The 17,236-nt window shown below is 42.3% G+C and overlaps 2 protein-coding genes across 2 annotated transcripts; both read right to left on the bottom strand.

Annotated features, from left to right (window-relative positions):
- Positions 1 to 1,187: 1,187 nt before the first annotated feature.
- Positions 1,188 to 4,206, bottom strand: LOC311126411 (T-box brain protein 1-like; the record flags this gene model as incomplete). Its single annotated transcript, XM_084200416.1, has 6 exons — positions 1,188 to 1,800; positions 2,397 to 2,458; positions 2,596 to 2,748; positions 3,040 to 3,161; positions 3,251 to 3,405; positions 3,674 to 4,206. 6 exons carry the CDS (start codon positions 4,204 to 4,206, stop codon positions 1,188 to 1,190), a joined length of 1,638 nt encoding a protein of 545 aa, XP_084056542.1.
- Positions 4,207 to 5,105: 899 nt separating this feature from the next.
- On the bottom strand, positions 5,106 to 16,153 carry LOC311126410 (26S proteasome non-ATPase regulatory subunit 14). The gene is made up of 11 exons (XM_084200415.1): positions 15,980 to 16,153; positions 15,201 to 15,250; positions 13,004 to 13,075; positions 12,775 to 12,894; positions 12,590 to 12,660; positions 12,218 to 12,368; positions 8,505 to 8,612; positions 8,318 to 8,392; positions 7,900 to 8,025; positions 5,391 to 5,453; positions 5,106 to 5,273 (listed from the first exon to the last, which is right to left on the bottom strand). The coding sequence occupies exons 2-11, from the start codon at positions 15,246 to 15,248 to the stop codon at positions 5,175 to 5,177; spliced, it is 933 nt and encodes a 310-aa protein (XP_084056541.1). The 5' UTR covers positions 15,249 to 15,250; positions 15,980 to 16,153; the 3' UTR covers positions 5,106 to 5,174.
- Between the last annotated feature and the right edge of the window lie 1,083 nt (positions 16,154 to 17,236).

The following is a 17,236-nucleotide window of genomic DNA, read 5'->3' as shown; positions in this document are numbered from 1 at the left end:
ATGCTGACTATTTCCTCATATAATGTGAAGTCAGGTTGGCTCATTGGCTGAGTTGGCCAATCAGCAGTTAACTTGACATTAATATTTTTAATGACCTGTATACACCCACACTGGTAGCCTATATGCCCACACCATTGTGTTATTAGGGTACGCACAAACCATTCAAACACCGAAAAGCTGCTTTTTAACATACTTAATTACAATTTTTTGGAAGGAAAAGTATTTCACTCATATTGTAAGTTATAGGTCATATTTCACAGAAATCTGGAAACACTGGACAGTTACTTTAACACTAAAATATGTTGGGGTTTTTCCCTGAAGAAAACTTGCCAAATGAACGTATACGTTTTATTTGACAAATGTAAAATACATATATGTTGAATCAGCTATGTGAGTACAACAATACACACATTAAACATTATCGAGGATTAAAAAACAAGTTCAGATTATTTATATCCATTGTGGTCCAATATGAATATCTTTCATCTTCATTTTGCGCCATTGTTCATGCACCTGCAAGCAAAGCAGCAACAGCACTAATAGACCATCATGCCAGGTGTAATCACGGTAAGAGAAAAGGAATTGCAACTTTTCCATCTGCTTTTAATCGAATTTCTATTTTTATTTCATTTTTAGATAATGAATTAGTAGTATACATCGTTTCAAAGGCTACAACAAATTCCCTCTTCACCTTTTTACGTTGGGCATTGATTTATTAATAAGTCCTTTGTGTTTTGACGCATTAGGCTACTTACTTTTAGTACAGTTGTTAGAACTCAGAACCTTGCTTTTTGCACTAGTAAAGACATTGTGGATCCTATATAGCCTACTATAGCCAGCCCAATAAAACATCATGTTTATGAAACTCTATGCAGGCTAAGACATGAACACTTTCCAAAAATGTATTCAACAAATGAAAATCTATCAATCAAATCAGTCAAATTAGAAAACAGGATTCAATTAAAACATCTACAGTAGGCCTACAGCTAATGTTAAATAGATACATTATAGCTTAAATATATTATTTTGTCGTTAACATTTTAATACTGCAGTCATATCCATAGCCCACTGTAGGCTAATCCAAAAATGCAGTCTAATGAAAAAACGAATTCACGATGTCCAGATGGGTATCTAGACTGCTGTCGTTAGTGTCAATACCCTAGGATGGAATATCTCTTCAATTCAGTTTATGATGTCTCTAGCCAACTAGACTCCGAGATATCTTGTGGTTTTGCGTCTTCAGAGACACCCGTTGGCAAACTCTCCTTTGAAAGTGAGTGGACCTCGTCAAAGTTCGCAGTACCAATAGCGTGTCCGTTAGTCCAGCAGGATAGAGCCGGACTAGTCGCACCGCAATACTGGGGTGAGGTACGCGCAAAATCCGTTGGTTCTGTGTAATAAGTAAGGGCTCTACCCGAACAGTCTGTTGCGGACAGCTGTAGTGCCTTTCCAGCTGCTGCATATGACAGCAAAGTGGCCGTGTTTCCAGTCGCGTCATTTGTGCGGGAGGCATAGTCCAGTCTGTTGTTGGTTGGTGTGACAAACCATCTCGGTGATGCCGCCACCATGTCCTCCTCGCTGGTTTGCGGTGACAGTATGCTGTTGGTTAAGGGGACGTTATAGTCTAGTCCAGACGTAGCCCCTGCGCTAGGGCGGAAACAGGACTTGGCATAAGTGCTGACGAATTGGTGCTGAAGGAAAGAATTAGCAAGTGCATATCTGGCACCCGGGACAAACTGGGCGTAGGTCGAGTCACTCGGTGATGGCGTCAACCGGTCACTATCGTAGCCTGTGTAGATTCTAGAGACATCCAAAACAATCAATTAGGAAATGGGGAAATAATACATATGAGAAAGAAGACTTAAAATAAAACCCTTCCACACGTGTGAAGTAACAATGGCATGCAATTATAAATAAATACAAAAAGCACTCCGGAGGTCTTACACCATTAAGCCTAATTAATCTCCAATAGTTTCTTACATTAGATTTAAAAAACTACATATTTGAAGAGAATATTGGCAAAAAATCGAACTTGTCTGTCCACAGGAATTCTGACACGTAAACGCATAAATTCCCATTGGAACTAAAACATACGCGTATCCAAATCCGTAATGCATTTCAAGCTCGTTTACGGCAGAATTTAGTCCTTAAATTAAAGCCAGTTATTGAAGAAATCATTTTAAAAAACAAATGATTGTTTTAGGAGTGACAGTAACGTCACCAATAAATGGGAAAAAGTCGTGCGTAAAGCATAGCTTAATCTCGAAACAAACCATGTTAAATGTGTTCATATTTTAGTCACAATTTGTGATTCGAATAATTCCAATAGAATAATATTTAAATATGTAAGATATTAAAAAATAAAACAATGGATAGGCTAATATATTTTTACTTACTTGTCATAATTGTCCCGAAAACCTTTTGCGAAAGGATTGTGGTCTATTTTCAGCTGTGTTATCTGAAAGCGGAAGTGAAAACATTAAAAAGGCCTAATCTATTGTAAATTTGTGAACCACTTTTACCCCAATATGAAAACATTTAGCCTAGCCCCAATTAAGAAAATGAATTAATATTTAAAGGAACGAATTTCCATACGTCTGTGTTCTGGTATGCTGTGACTGCAACGAATTGCGTCTCGGGGAACGTAAATGATTGTCTGGGTTGACTGGCGTTCTCCGCCCCATCCTCGTGCACCTCGACCACATTAAGACGAGGTTGGTACCTATGGAGGGACTGAACGACAACCATCTGAACAGAGGACATGAAAAACAGGTGTTAATTGGGACATCTGTGACCATCTCTAGAGACAAAGCACAACTTGAATATATATATATATTCTTTTTTTACACTAAAGACAAAAAAATTAGAATACATTCTGTATTATTTCATACAATGTGGTTGATAAATGCATTAAAGAAAACTTTTTGTAAAGAAAATCTCTCAATGCAACGTCTCCAGAATTGAATATAGCATATTTTCAAGACCTCTTTCACCTTAAATATTTGGGACTGTACGAAATTAGGACCATATTAAACGTACCTGCCCTGCACTTTCCAATGGTCCTTTATTATTTGCCAACTTCAGTTTTCCAAAAGAAATTTCTTGACGCATCCAGTGCGCGCCGGTGTTCGGAGAGTCTGGATGCATGTAGGCCTTGTTCCCTATAAATTAATTATTGAAGACATTACTCACTTTTTTGTCAGATATCTTACTTGGAGTGAATTGAAGGGGGGAAAGTAAAATCACTTGCCTGCCCCATTTGAGTCAGCTTTGCCGCAAGGTACCCACTGTCCTCCTTGGAACCGCCAGTGATTAGGGTCCGCGAGACTGACGTCAACAAAAATATTGTAATTTGCCGTCGGATCAAGCCCAGCTATATTAAAGCTCAGGAATGGAAACATTCGTCTGAAAGAAGAAAAAAGATTCAGACGAGTCTTATTTCCTTTACAAATTCCAAAAGCCCGCTAAAACTTTTTTTTTTACTTAGAGAACCAAATTAAATATAATTTGGACTATTGCTGTGGTCATATTTTGTTAATAAACCCCACTCGTTTTCAATAAACACGTCAATCTTACTTCGTCCAAATAATTACGGCAGTTTGCCCACTACGTTGACATTAGCCAACATTATGCAAGGCAAGGGAGGCGAGAAAGGGAATGGGTCAATACTCACCGCCCCTGTTTAGTGATGATCATCTCTGTTTGGTGCCTGTGAAACGTGAGCCACAGGGCCCTATTGCAGAGATAAACTTGCGCTTTACCAAAAACCATCCCGCTTTGCATTGCTGAACTCTTGTGGAAAGCACCTCCTTGGTGGCCATGCCCATATGGCTGCGCGTAAAAGTATCCGGGCGCTGGAAAGCCTTGAGGTGACGTGGTGTTTAAGAGGCTATTATATGAGCCTTGTGTGACCACAGGATGGTGTGCCATGTAGTGACCCGAACTGGTGATGGCGAGAGCCGGGTAGGTGGCTCCGTGCAGTGTCCGGTGTGGGAACATGGTACCAGGCGAGGTAGCAGACGCGGGCTGAGCTTGGCTGGGGCTGGGCTGAGACGAGGAGGGATACCGTCCCTCTGTAGATCCATGGAAGTTATGACGAATGTCACAGACGGTCGCTTGAGCAGAGTGCCTACTGCTTCCCTTGCCGCCGTCACCAAATGAGTCCTCGGAGTCGATAAAGTCGTCTACGTCGGACGGATTTGTCATCCCTGTGGTTTCTTTATTAGAACGTGTTAGGTTCCTCTATTCAGTTCAGCCCCTCACTAGAGGAGAGCATAGGGTGGGTACTGGGTAGCGAGTTCAGACCTGTCTGAGCTGTGGTAGTCGCTATCCATATTATTGGGCGTTGGATGTTGAGAGGCGACGATATTGGAGCTGCGCAAATAGCATCACTACTTTTTGGTTAAGGTTACGCGTATCACATGAAGGGAATATGAACTCGAAATATCATTCTTGCAACGAAACTAATGAAACGTCTACAATTGTTACACTTTGCATTACATTATAGGGATTTAAGGTTTATAAGTAGCCTATATAAACAGTTATATTTACAACTTATATTTATAACAGTTATATAAATCTCTCTGATCATGTTCGTTTTGCTGGACTGGAACAAAAGACTGCACATTGTATACCTCTAGTACCATGTGGTAGGTAGATTATATATTTAAACATGTTTATAGTTAATGAGAACATTCATATATTTCATTTTTGTATTAGGAAATATTACTAAATCTTGAAAGTGGGCATCACCTCTCATCAAATGGGGATGGTAATTGTAATGTTATTGGAAAACAAGGCTTCAAGGAGTGTCAGAAGAGCCATCAACCATGGCATAACTAATTGAAAAATGACAGCTAGTGACAGCTGGCTGCTAGGCAAGATTCATAGGGTGCGTCGGAAATGGCACCCTATTCACTATATATCTGCACTACCTTTGACCAGGGTCCAGGGAACTACATATGGATTAGTGTGCCATTTCAGACGCAGCCATTCTGTATGTATGGACCAAAACGTTCTCTCAGGCACCCATCTGAGACCAACCAGTCAAACCTCAACATCACCCATGCTGCTGTTCTGTATATTATGGAAACAAGTCCACGGTCCACCTTTCATACACGTTTATTTTTTATAAAACAAAACAAAGAGAGTTAGAATATTAACAGTTAAATGCTTCACTGAAAGACCACAGTATCCAACATGGCAGCTAGGCACTGAACGATGTTGGACGTCATCAGGACGTCGACATGCTCCTCCAGGTGCCTCTTGGGATCCTGGGAGAGGAACACATTGAAGAGGTCAAGGAAGATCATTGCAAAGATTATACATGGGCATTTCTGATGACGATCGCAAAACAGATGTTGTGTTCAGGTTACAGCGAGGACGGTTACCTGCTTTCCGACGTTCTTGATGGCTAGTTGCTCAGGGGTCATCTTATCCTCTTCTTCCACAGCCTGGGGTAGAACACAGGGACATTGATTCTCACTCAGACATTAACATTTAAAGCTGTTCATTACGGCATGCAATGGAAAACATTTTCCAACAGAATACAAAAGTGTGTTAATTTTATTTTCTAAACACAAAACATACACATACAGTGCCGTCGGAAAGTGTTCAGACCCCTTGACTTTTTCCACATTTTGTTAGGCTCCAGCCTTATTCTAAAATTGATTACATTGTTTTTTCCCCTCATCAATGTACACACAATACCCCATAATGACAAAGCAAAAACAGGTTTGTAGAAATGTTGGTAATTTATCAAATAAAAAAACGGAAATATCACATTTACATAAGTATTCAGACACTTTACTCAGTTCTTTGTTGAAGCACCTTTGGTGGCGATTGCAGCTTTGAGTCTTCTTGGGTATGACGCTACAAGCTTGGCACACCTGTATTTGGGGAGCTTCTCCCATTCTTCTCTGAAGATCCTCTCAAGCTCACCTCCCTGACCAAGGCCCTTCTCCCCCGATTTTTCAATTTGGCCGGGCGGCCAGCTCTAGGAAGGGTCTTGGTGGTTTCAAACTTCTTCCATTTAGGAATGATGGAGGCCACTGTGTTCTTGGGGATCTTCAATGCTGCAGACATTTTTTGATACGCTTCCCCAGATCTGTGCCTCGACACAATCCTGTCTCGGAGCTCCACGGACAATTCCTTCAACCTCATGGCTTGGTTTTTGCTCTGACATGCACTGTCAACTGTGGGACCTTATATAGACAGGTGTGTGCCTTTCCAAATCATGTCCAATCAATAGAATTTACCACAGGTGGACTCCAATCAAGTTGTAAAACATCAAGGATGATCAATGGAAACAGGATGCTCCTGAGCTCAATTTGGAGTCTCATAGCAAAGGGTCTGAATACTTACGTAAATAAGGTATTTCTGTTTTTTATTTTTAATAAATTTGCCAAAATTGATAAAAAACTGTTTTTCACTTTGTCATTATGGGGTATTGTGTGTAGAGCAGGGTTCTTCAATTCCGGTCCTGGAGGGCCGATACATCTCTGTTTTTCATCCTCTCCTTCTAAATCAGGGGCTAATTCAGACCTGGGACACCAGGTGAGTGCAATTAACTACCAGGTAGAAATAAAAAACAGAAGTGTTTCGGCCCTCCAGGACCGGAATTGAAGAACCCTGGTGTAGAGGATATATAATAATAAATAATAATAATAAGCCATTTAGCAGACGCTTTTATCCAAAGCGACTTACAGTCATGCGTGCATACATTTTTTGTGTATGGGTGGTCCCGGGGATCGAACCCACTACCTTGGCGTTACAAGCGCCGTGCTCTACCAGCTGAGCTACAGAGGACCACGATATATATACAGTGGGGAGAACAAGTATTTGAGACACTGCCGATTTTGCAGGTTTTCCTACTTACAAAGCATGTAGAGGTCTGTAATTTTTATCATAGGTACACTTCAACTGTGAGAGACGGAATCTCCAAAGATGTTTTATTGGGTTCAGGTCTGGAGACAGGCTAGGCCACTCCAGGACCTTGAGATGCTTGGCCAACAACCTCCTTCCCTCAGTAAGAGCATTGAAGATGGGTCGTGGCTTTGTCTTCCAGCATGACAACGACCCGAAACACACAGCCAGGGCAACTAAGGAGTGGCTCCGTAAGAAGCATCTCAAGGTCCTGGAGTGGCCTAGCCTGTCTCCAGACCTGAACCCAATAGAAAATCTTTGGAGGGAGCTGAAAGTCTGTATTGCCCAGCGACAGCCCCGAAACCTGAAGAATCTGGAGAAGGTCTGTATGGAGGAGTGGGCCAAAATCCCTGCTGCAGTGTGTGCAAACCTGGTCAAGACCTACAGGAAACGTATGATCTCTGTAATTGCAAACAAAGGTTTCTGTACCAAATATTAAGTTCTGCTTTTCTGATGTATCAAATACTTATGTCATGCAATAAAATGCAAATTAATTACTTAAAAATGTGGAAAAAGTCAAGGGGTCTAAATACCTTCCGAAGGCACTGTACATCATACTAACATCAGCTGCATCACACCTGCCCAGACCCACTATCACACGCATCACTTTCCTCCACATGGTCTGAAACTCCACCATTTTGTTTCTCTCCCTCTTTCAATATTTCAATAATAAATCATTAGATTTTTCCATTGTGTTAATGATGGCGGATTGATTGATTTCTACATTTTTAGTATACGTTTTTTCAAGATGAGTGATGAGAAGAGAATGGTCCAACCCATCAGGTATTTCACTACACCCCCATACGCAATGCTCATGTTTCTGAGTCCAGGTAGTCCCTCCCTGTTTCAGTCCATTTTCTTCTATTTGAATACTAATGAACACCACCCAGGATAACTCATGCAGTTTGCCCACACAGACCCCTGGTCTCAAAATATTTCCCTCCCACTTTCCCTTTCTGATCCCTGTGTGCTCACCTTGTTGTAGTTCTTGGCCAGCTCCAGCATCTCCTTGACAATGTTTTCGTTGAGCTTGCAGTGCTCGCTGTAGTCCTGCAGGGTCAGGCCCTCCATCCAGCTCTTCTTGTGCAGGTTCAACAGCATCTGGGAGGTCAAGGATCAAAAGTCACTCAAGGATCATATGTTAATGTGCACATGTAACCAAGAGAGGATAGGGGCGCCGTGTACGTATGTTATGGCGCACAGAAGATGACATCACCTGCCATTCAGGAGTACATACGGTAGACATATTATAAAATGTCAATCTCAGTGGTGAAATTATAACTCTCATTCAATTATGACAGTCAACAGTCCTTATCTTTTTCTGATATTCTATGCTCCCCTTAAACAGAAGTAATTTTGACATGTATAATAGATTTTCAGAAATGTTTCACACCTTCTGCTCAAGTTCATTTTTCCTGTAGTTGATGGTGATGGAGTAGTAATGCCTGTTCAGTCCGTGGATCAGAGCCTTGGAGGAGGAAAACAGATTATTCAAATAAGAACAGAAACTCTACATTCACTTGCATGTTAAAACACATAGCTGGTCAGAGGTGTAGTGGTCAGCGGCTCCATGGTCTTACCTGGATGGAGGGCTTGTTCAGATGCCCCAGGTTGGAGGTGGTTTGCCTGGGCTCGTGTCCCAGAACCATCATGTTGGCATTGATCAGCCGGAACGCATCGATAACAACCTGCCCGAAATAACAAAAGGAACCATGTGTTATCTCACAGAGAGGAAAGGAACGGTGTCCGTGTCGATTCCATTTAAATTCAATTCAATTCCTAAGAAGAAAGACAAATAATTGGAATTCAGATTTTTTTTATTGCTGAACTTGTATTTAACCCCCCCCCCCCCCCAATATATATATTTACATTTTAGTCATTTAGCAGACGCTCTTATCCAGAGCGACTTACAGTTAGTGAGTGCATACATTTTTTCATACTGGCCCCCCGTGGGAAACGAACCCACAACCCTGGCGTTGCAAGCTCCATGCTCTACCAACTGAGCTACACGGGGCCATACATACATATATTTTTAAGATTGCAAAGTAGGTAGAACACTGTGCTTTGGATCTAAGTCATTAGGGTAGGTTTGTAAAAACGTAATACCATAGTGAGGGAAAAAAGTATTTGATCCCCTGCTGATTTTGTACGTTTGCCCACTGACAAAGAAATGATCAGTCTATAATTTTAATGGTAGGTTTATTTGAACAGTGAGAGACAGAATAACAACAAAAAAATCCAGAAAAACGCATGTCAAAAATGTTATAAATTGATTTGCATTTTAATGAGGGAAATAAGTATTTGACCCCCCTCTCAATCAGAAAGATTTCTGGCTCCCAGGTGTCTTTTATACAGGTAACAAGCTGAGATTAGTAGTACACTCTTAAAGGGAGTGCTCCTAATCTCAGCTTGTTACCTGTATAAAAGACACCTGTCCACAGAAGCAATCAATCAATCAGATTCCAAACTCTCCACCATGTCCAAGACCAAAGAGCTCTCCAAGGATGTCAGGGACAAGATTGTAGACCTACACAAGGCTGGAATGGGCTACAAGACCATCGCCAAGCAGCTTGGTGAGAAGGTGACAACAGTTGGTGTGATTATTCGCAAATGGAAGAAACACAAAAGACCTGTCAATCTCGCTCGGCCTGGGGCTCCATGCAAGATCTCACCTCGTGGAGTTGCAATGATCATGAGAACGGTGAGGAATCAGCCCAGAACTACACGGGAGGATCTTGTCAATGATCTCAAAGCAGCTGGGAAAATAGTTACCAAGAAAACAATTGGTAACACACTACGCAGTGAAGGACTGAAATCCTGCAGCGCCCGCAAGGTCCCCCTGCTCAAGAAAGCACATATACATGCCTGTCTGAAGTTTGCCAATGAACATCTGAATGATTCAGAGGAGAACTGGGTGAAAGTGTTGTGGTCAGATGAGACCAAAATGGAGCTCTTTGGCATCAACTCAACTCGCCTTGTTTGGAGGAGGAGGAATGCTGCCTATGACCCCAAGAACACCATCCCCACCGTCAAACATGGAGGTGTAAACATTATGCTATGGGGGTGTTTTTCTGCTAAGGGGACAGGACAACTTCACCGCATCAAAGGGACGATGGACGGGGCCATGTACCATCAAATCTTGGGTGAGAACCTCCTTCCCTCAGCCAGGGCATTGAAAATGGGTCGTGGATGGGTATTCCCGCATGACAATGACCCAAAACACACGGCCAAGGCAACAAAGGAGTGGCTCAAGAAGAAGCACATTAAGGTCCTGGAGTGGCCTAGCCAGTCTCCAGACCTTAATACCATAGAAAATCTGTGGAGGGAGCTGAAGGTTCGAGTTGCCAAACGTCAGCCTCGAAACGTTAATGACTTGGAGAAGATCTGCAAAGAGGAGTGGGACAAAATCCCTCCTGAGATGTGTGCAAACCTGGTGGCCAACTACAAGAAATGACTGACCTCTGTTATTGCCAACAAGGGTTTTGCCACCAAGTACTAAGTCATGTTTTGCAGAGGGTCAAATACTTATTTCCCTCATTAAAATGCAAATCAATTTATAACATTTTTGACATGCGTTTTTCTGGATATTTTTGTTGTTATTCTGTCTCTCACTGTTCAAGTAAACCTACCATTAAAATTATAGACTGATCATTTCTTTGTCAGTGGGCAAACGTACAAAATCAGCAGGGGATCAAATACTTTTTCCCCCTCACTGTATATATATATATATTTTTTTATATATATATGCTTTCTCTCTTGCTTGGGCGGCTAAATATTATTACGACTAAAAAGGTTTTAAACCATCCCCTCGGTCATCAACACACTACTCTTAATAGCAATCTTATTAAATATCTTTATGAGATCGCCTATGCTTAGGAACCATTTCTAATGTAAAACATTGGAGAGCTAACTTTCATTTCTAGCGGTGCACTCTCCTCTGAGCGGAGATCACACATTGAGATGGAATTGGCTCTCACATTCACAGACAGCTCTGTGGAGGTGATAATAGACAGCTCCCCGCAGCACAGAGGCAGGAGGAGATGGAGGAAGTGCCATATGGGGCCCGGGAGGGTGGAAAAGAGAAAAACATAACAAGGAAAGGAGTGTGGTGGGGGTGGGGGGTGTATGATCAGTTCTGGATGAAGACATCTCAATCCCAGGAGATCTAATAGTAAAAACCTTAGATGGCTACACAGGCAGAACGCTGTTAGCTAAAAATCTCGAACGATTCGAGTTTCCACACAATCAATCAATCACTGATTTTATTGTTGGATTGATTGAAGTTTGCACCCATGAGAAAGCCAACCTGTCACACAACTGGCATACAAATTAAATTAGAACACTGCTAAATAAAAAGAGAATGTGCCATCACAATCATGGTGGTTCAGGGATACAAACTGATGAGGGCCCAAAAAGGTGAGAAATCTTTTTCGCGCAGAAACACACGAAAAATCGGTGTAAACGCCTGTTCCCATTTTCTATATGTGTGCTGCACAAAAACCTGTCCCTGACAGTCACACCTCTACTTAATACAACACATTGAATTTAGCTTCACACTTTTCACTGTATAATAGAAAAGGCTACTGCAGAAAATAGCTGATTTGCTCATATCCAAAGGCCTACCTGTGATTGGGCAGGAGGAATGTAGTAAGGGACATTAATGCATAATGATCTGCATTTTCATTATGGCAGTAAGGGGAAAACACACTAGGCCTATATGAAACCATCTTTAGCCTACTCTTCAGACAACTTCACACACACAGCCTACACTCACTCTCCTTACCTCCCTCCCTCACACACACCTTTCTCTCTCACACCTCCCAAATGTTAGGCACCATTATTCATTTGTATCATTAAGAGTATTGGGACGTCACACCTCCAATATACACCGTTGTTGTGCAGCTACCTACCTGTGCTACCATGCTAGGTTTAATAATCAAGCAACCAAGTTTATAAAGTTACTCCCTCACTTCCTCCAATGCATATAAGTGTTCCAGTAGGTTATTACACACAGTAAGCCGAGCAACACGAAGTTAGCCGAGGCAAGCGGGTGTTAATGTTAGCTGGCCAACTTAGATGCTAACGTAGTCAGCTAGCTAACATTAATTACTGTGTGTAATAATTTGCGCTATTGAAACATACATGCTTCTTATCAACTATAATCACAGCATTATTTTGAAGCCAGGTTGCATTCCAAATTTCCCAGTCAGAAACACAACCCCCCCCCCCCCCCCCCCCCCCCCCAAATCGCAGAAAAGTGACACATTTGCATCCCTGTGGTTTTTGGACGTACCTTTCCTTTGACGCTCTGGATGGGATCCACCACCACGGCCACGGCTCTCTCCGACAGGGCCTCGAAACTCTGCTGGGTGTTGATGTCAACGCCTGACAGCCAGCAGCCAAACCCGGGGTGACTGTGGTACCAGCCCACCACCATCTCTGGCCTAGTTGGAAGAGACAGCAATGAGAACCAACTCAATGATTTTAGTTCAACACACTATTACTGCACAGATGACTTTCTTGTTACGAATGACTTTTTCTGGTTTTATTTGTCTCCTGGAGTGTAGAGCACTTGTGTGACTTTGTCCTGGAGAAGCTATGCCAAATCAATAATGGCGTACTAACTAATATTTTGTATATCAGTAAGTTGTCCATATGCATTTACCTGCCAGTCTGCTTAAGCATATCCAACATTTTAGCTTGGAAGACAGGGTCCACAGCCTCCACACTGACACCCTATTGGAGAGAGAAGTGCTATTATGCAAACACTGGCGGAGAAAGCATCACATGCAAGAGCTACTCAACATTGTCCTGCAAGGTCTGTTAGGGGACATGGCTTGGAAAACGTACAGTTCCTGACTGCGGCATGGCGAATACGTCAATCACTCGCACAGTGTAGTCATCCACAAACTCGCCCAGCATCAAACCCATGACCTCCATAGGCACACCGGCACGCCCGTGCTTCAGCATCTAAAAGAGATGGAAATACATGGTGACCCGTTGACGACTGCGATGGACACACATCATGTTACTAGTTGGTATAAATTATAATGGCAACTACTGTTTATTTCCCTCTTACCTTGAGCAGTGCCAGAGAGGAGATGTACACCTGCTCTGCAGTGTCTACGGCAGGGGCGTCTGTAGGTGGGCCCTGGGGGGGGGAAATAATAGCTTGTAGGCTATAGTTTACTGGCACACAGAGCTGGCTAGGATAACAAAATACAGCTTCACTGCTGTTTATAATATAATAGTCGCAGTCGTCAATATTATTGACAAACTGATTATCATTATTTAAAAGTAGACTCAGTGAAATGACGTTGCCACGAGTGGCACCGCAGATATTGAGATGAGCGAGACGCAAGACTTCGCTCTCACACAGTATCTGCGCATGTCCACGGAGAAGTTGAGCCGCGTGCTTCAACGCTCTTAGTTGTTGCGGAAATTGACCCACTATGCTGTTTACTTTCTGCATCTACGTCATATCGTTGAGTTTCCCTTTAATATATTTTGTTGACAAACACCACCTGCAATTTGACGTTAGCTTAGCCACTAGTCAGTGACATTTCTCTACAAATGTCTTAATACAATGAACGCATTTCAAATATACATTAATTCCACAAAACATTAAGAACACCTTCCCTATTATTGAGTTGCACCCCCTTTTGCTCTCAGAACAGCCTCAATCCGTCAGGGTATGGACTCTACAAAGTGTCAATAGCTTTCCACAGGGATGCTGGCCCATGTAGACTCCAGTGCTTCCCACAGTTGTGTCAAGCGCTGGATGTCCTTTGGGTGGTGGACCATTCTTGATACACAGGAAACTGTTGGGCGTGAAAAACCCAGCAGCGTTGCGGTTCTTGACACTCAAACCGGTGCGCCTGGCACCTACTACCATACCCCGTTCGGAGGCACTTAAATATTTTGTCTTGCCCATTCACCCTCTGAATGGCACACATACACAATCCATGTCTCAATTGTCTCAAGGCTTAAAAATCCTTCTTTAACCTGTCTCCACCCCTTCATCTACACTGATTGAAGTGGATTTAACAAGTCACATCAATAAGGGATCATAGCTTTCACCTGGTCAGTCTATGTCATGGAAAGAGCAGGTGTTCCTAATGTTTTGTACACCCAGTGTATGTTCAATACCCTGAAAGGTAGCTTAGTGGTTAAGAGCGTAGAGCCAGTAACCGAAAGGTCGCTGGTTCTAATCCCCGAGCCGACTAGGTGAAAAATCTGTCGATGTGCCCTTGAGCAAGGCACTTAACCCTAACTGCTCCTGTAAGTCGCTCTGGATAAGAGCGTCTGCTAAATGACAAAAAAAAAAAAAAAATTGTAATTTGGTCATCTGAAGCCCTGCATGTCAGAGAGGAAGAGGTTGAAAGAAGACCCCCCCCCCCCCCCCCCCCCTTCTTTTTAACACCTCTGTATGGTGCCAAGGCAGCCAGTTACTGGAGGTGTTAATTGGCTAATTCAATGCCAGTCAGGAGCAAGCTCCTCATTGGCCTCGCCTGGCAAGGCCGCTACGAACACGACAAAGTGGGCTCTTTTCATTTCTCACCAAAGAGCGCCCCGGGCCCTTTTGATTGGGCAGGGCTACACTACTCTAAAAACATGTTCCAACAAAGCATGCTTGATAATAGCGCAAGGGGGATCCTGCAGTGGTTAGGCAGCCTTAACAATCATTATTTTTGATTAGGCTACTTAGAATTTGTAAATACATATTTATAATACATAGTATGGAGAGAGATAAAAAATAAAATGTATGCACTCACTAACTGTAAGTTGCTCTGGATAAGAGTGTCTGCTAAATGACTAAAACTGTAAAATATTGAACAGAATGCCTTGACAATCTATTCTCACGATCCATTTCACATGAAAACGAACGTGTAGAGCAAATAGGCTATAGCCAGAAAAACGATTAAACTTTGCAGAGATTATTGAGGGAGGCAATTGGAAATGTTTAACTTGATTTTGTAGGCTATAGACCATACAACAGACTAATATGTACAATATGACAGCTGCCAGGTCCTTTTCAGTCTGTGGATAAGAGCAACAAGGTCTACCCTGGCTATAGCCACTCACTTGTCATTTGTAGTCATTTCTCCCTATCCCACCTATCTCTAGTCAGAATCACTCTCTTTGTGTTGTAGATATATAGCTAGGATTGTTATAGCCCAATATTAGAGTTCTGCTTCATTATTGAATTAATGAGACAAGGTCTAAGGGCATTCCATAGCGACAGCGTGCGAGATAAGTCATGGCTAAAAACACACCTGACCCAGTCCGGGCATCCCACCTCCAAGCCTCAGCAGCCGATCCATTTCTGTTGAGGGAAAACACAGCGATGAATGTCAACTCTATTTATAATTTTCAACCCTATCACCTTCTAAACATTATGTATTGTTGTTAGCTAGTAAACAAAAAAAACAGTTGTTAATCCCTCTAACCAAAGGCAGTCAAAAGAGCAGGATGGAATGACATGGCATAGTTGTCAGTTACCGTTAGCTAGCTGTCAGACAATACGATTTTGTGACAACACCATCTGTTTCACAGGTAGCTAGTTGATTTTCCTGATTAATCTGGAATGCCTGCTTTTCAGACAGTACAATCTAGTTATTTTTCCTGACTATTATATAACTAGATAGATTAAATTGTGTCATCACACATTATTGATAATGACAGTATTGACTACGCTAACTAACGTAGACAGTTAGCTACCTATTATAGCTAGTTGGCTAATCATCTAGCTGGCTAATGTTATCTACCAGAACAAATAAAATAATGTTAAACGCGGTATAATATCACATTCTTAATAAAAAGCTTGGTCTCTCAACTAACCAACATGTTTGACTAAGTTTGCTAACGTTAACCAGATAAACTGCCTTAGCTAGCTTGTTAGCGGTAGCGTAGCGGCAGTTAGCTAGCTAGCTCTTTCATAACACGCGACAGTCGAACAACCGAACTGACTACATAGCAACTTCTTCGGTATGGATTATTTTCTGCTTCGGTAGCTAGGGTGGTGCTATAAACATTTGTGGAAGTGTTATCATACCTGTTTAATCTGTAAAAATGTTGGAAAGAATAGTCGTGTGTGCTAACTATTCAAGTCTAGCTCGCTACAATGAATCAGCCAGAATTCCTCATTCAAAACAAATTCGTCGGAGTATTGGGTACTTCCGGCGCTTTAATGACCACTTCCACTCTCCGCTACATTCTGCTGTAGATCGCTTTCAAGAAGCAAGGGGGAGCTGAAAGCAGCTGAATCAGTGCCACTTAAGCTGCACCAGCCCGTAAAGCAGTTTGTGCATTTAGTACAGACCCAAATTAATGCTCAAAGCCCTAAATATTAGTGTGATACAAACTAGGCTAACAAACCTGTTCCAACCTTTGGCAATAATACAATCTCCAATTGTCCCTAGCTACCAATGTGGGCATCCTAGTGCAGCCTGCTATAATTGTCACATCATCTGATTATTTTCCCCTGAGATCTGTAGCTTGTTTGTCGTGCAATGACTAAAAACTGTTTTTGTTCTGCTTCCCATCTCACACAATATATAACTGTTGGTCCCCCCCCCCATTTTCATCCCTGGGGTTTTGACACCTTGTAATTAGCTTCTTACTACACCCCCACAATGGCTCCCATACTCTTCTCTTTATGGATTTCTAGCATAACCAACATTTGGGTGGCAGGCAGACATAGCCTACACAGAATGAGGACACAAAACAGTAAAGGATGATCCACAGTTGTGGAACATGTTCTTTGGTTTCAGCCAAGACCGACCAATATTGATATTACAGCTCATTGGTCTCCAATGTGTCTAATAGAAGTATAAGACATTGGTTTAGGCTACATAACCATTGTCAACAATGACAAATAGAAGATGGGTTCAATACGATCAACACTTAACAATCACACATACTTTATCACCATCTTAATGTGCTACTTGCTGTACATCTGTTCTTGGAAGGCCGTACCTCATCATCAAAGAGGGAGTCAAATAGTGAATCACACCCAATTAGTATAAGAGCAGTCAAGATAATTACACAAGCAAACTACCAGTGAGAGGAAAAAACACCTACTGATCACATCTGTCACACGGAATGCGTGTCAGCCATTAAATCGTCTATCTCTGTAGGTGTATCACCTAGCCGCCATGTCCCCAGCTAATCAGTGGAGGTGTTGGGAGGAGAACGTTGTTTCTCTCTCCATCTACACCTCCCTCCAGAACGCCTGTCACATCAGTGGAGGTGAAAGGTCACCCCGGCGCCATCTGCTCAACGCGGGGGTCCTCCGCCAAGATGCCAACCA

Source organism: Coregonus lavaretus (assembly GCF_964263955.1).
Source record: "Coregonus lavaretus genome assembly, contig: HAP1_SCAFFOLD_4085, whole genome shotgun sequence".
Lineage (NCBI taxonomy): Eukaryota > Metazoa > Chordata > Actinopteri > Salmoniformes > Salmonidae > Coregonus > Coregonus lavaretus.
Note: the sequence above shows the minus strand (reverse complement) of the source record. Positions and strands in the feature narration are given on the sequence as shown.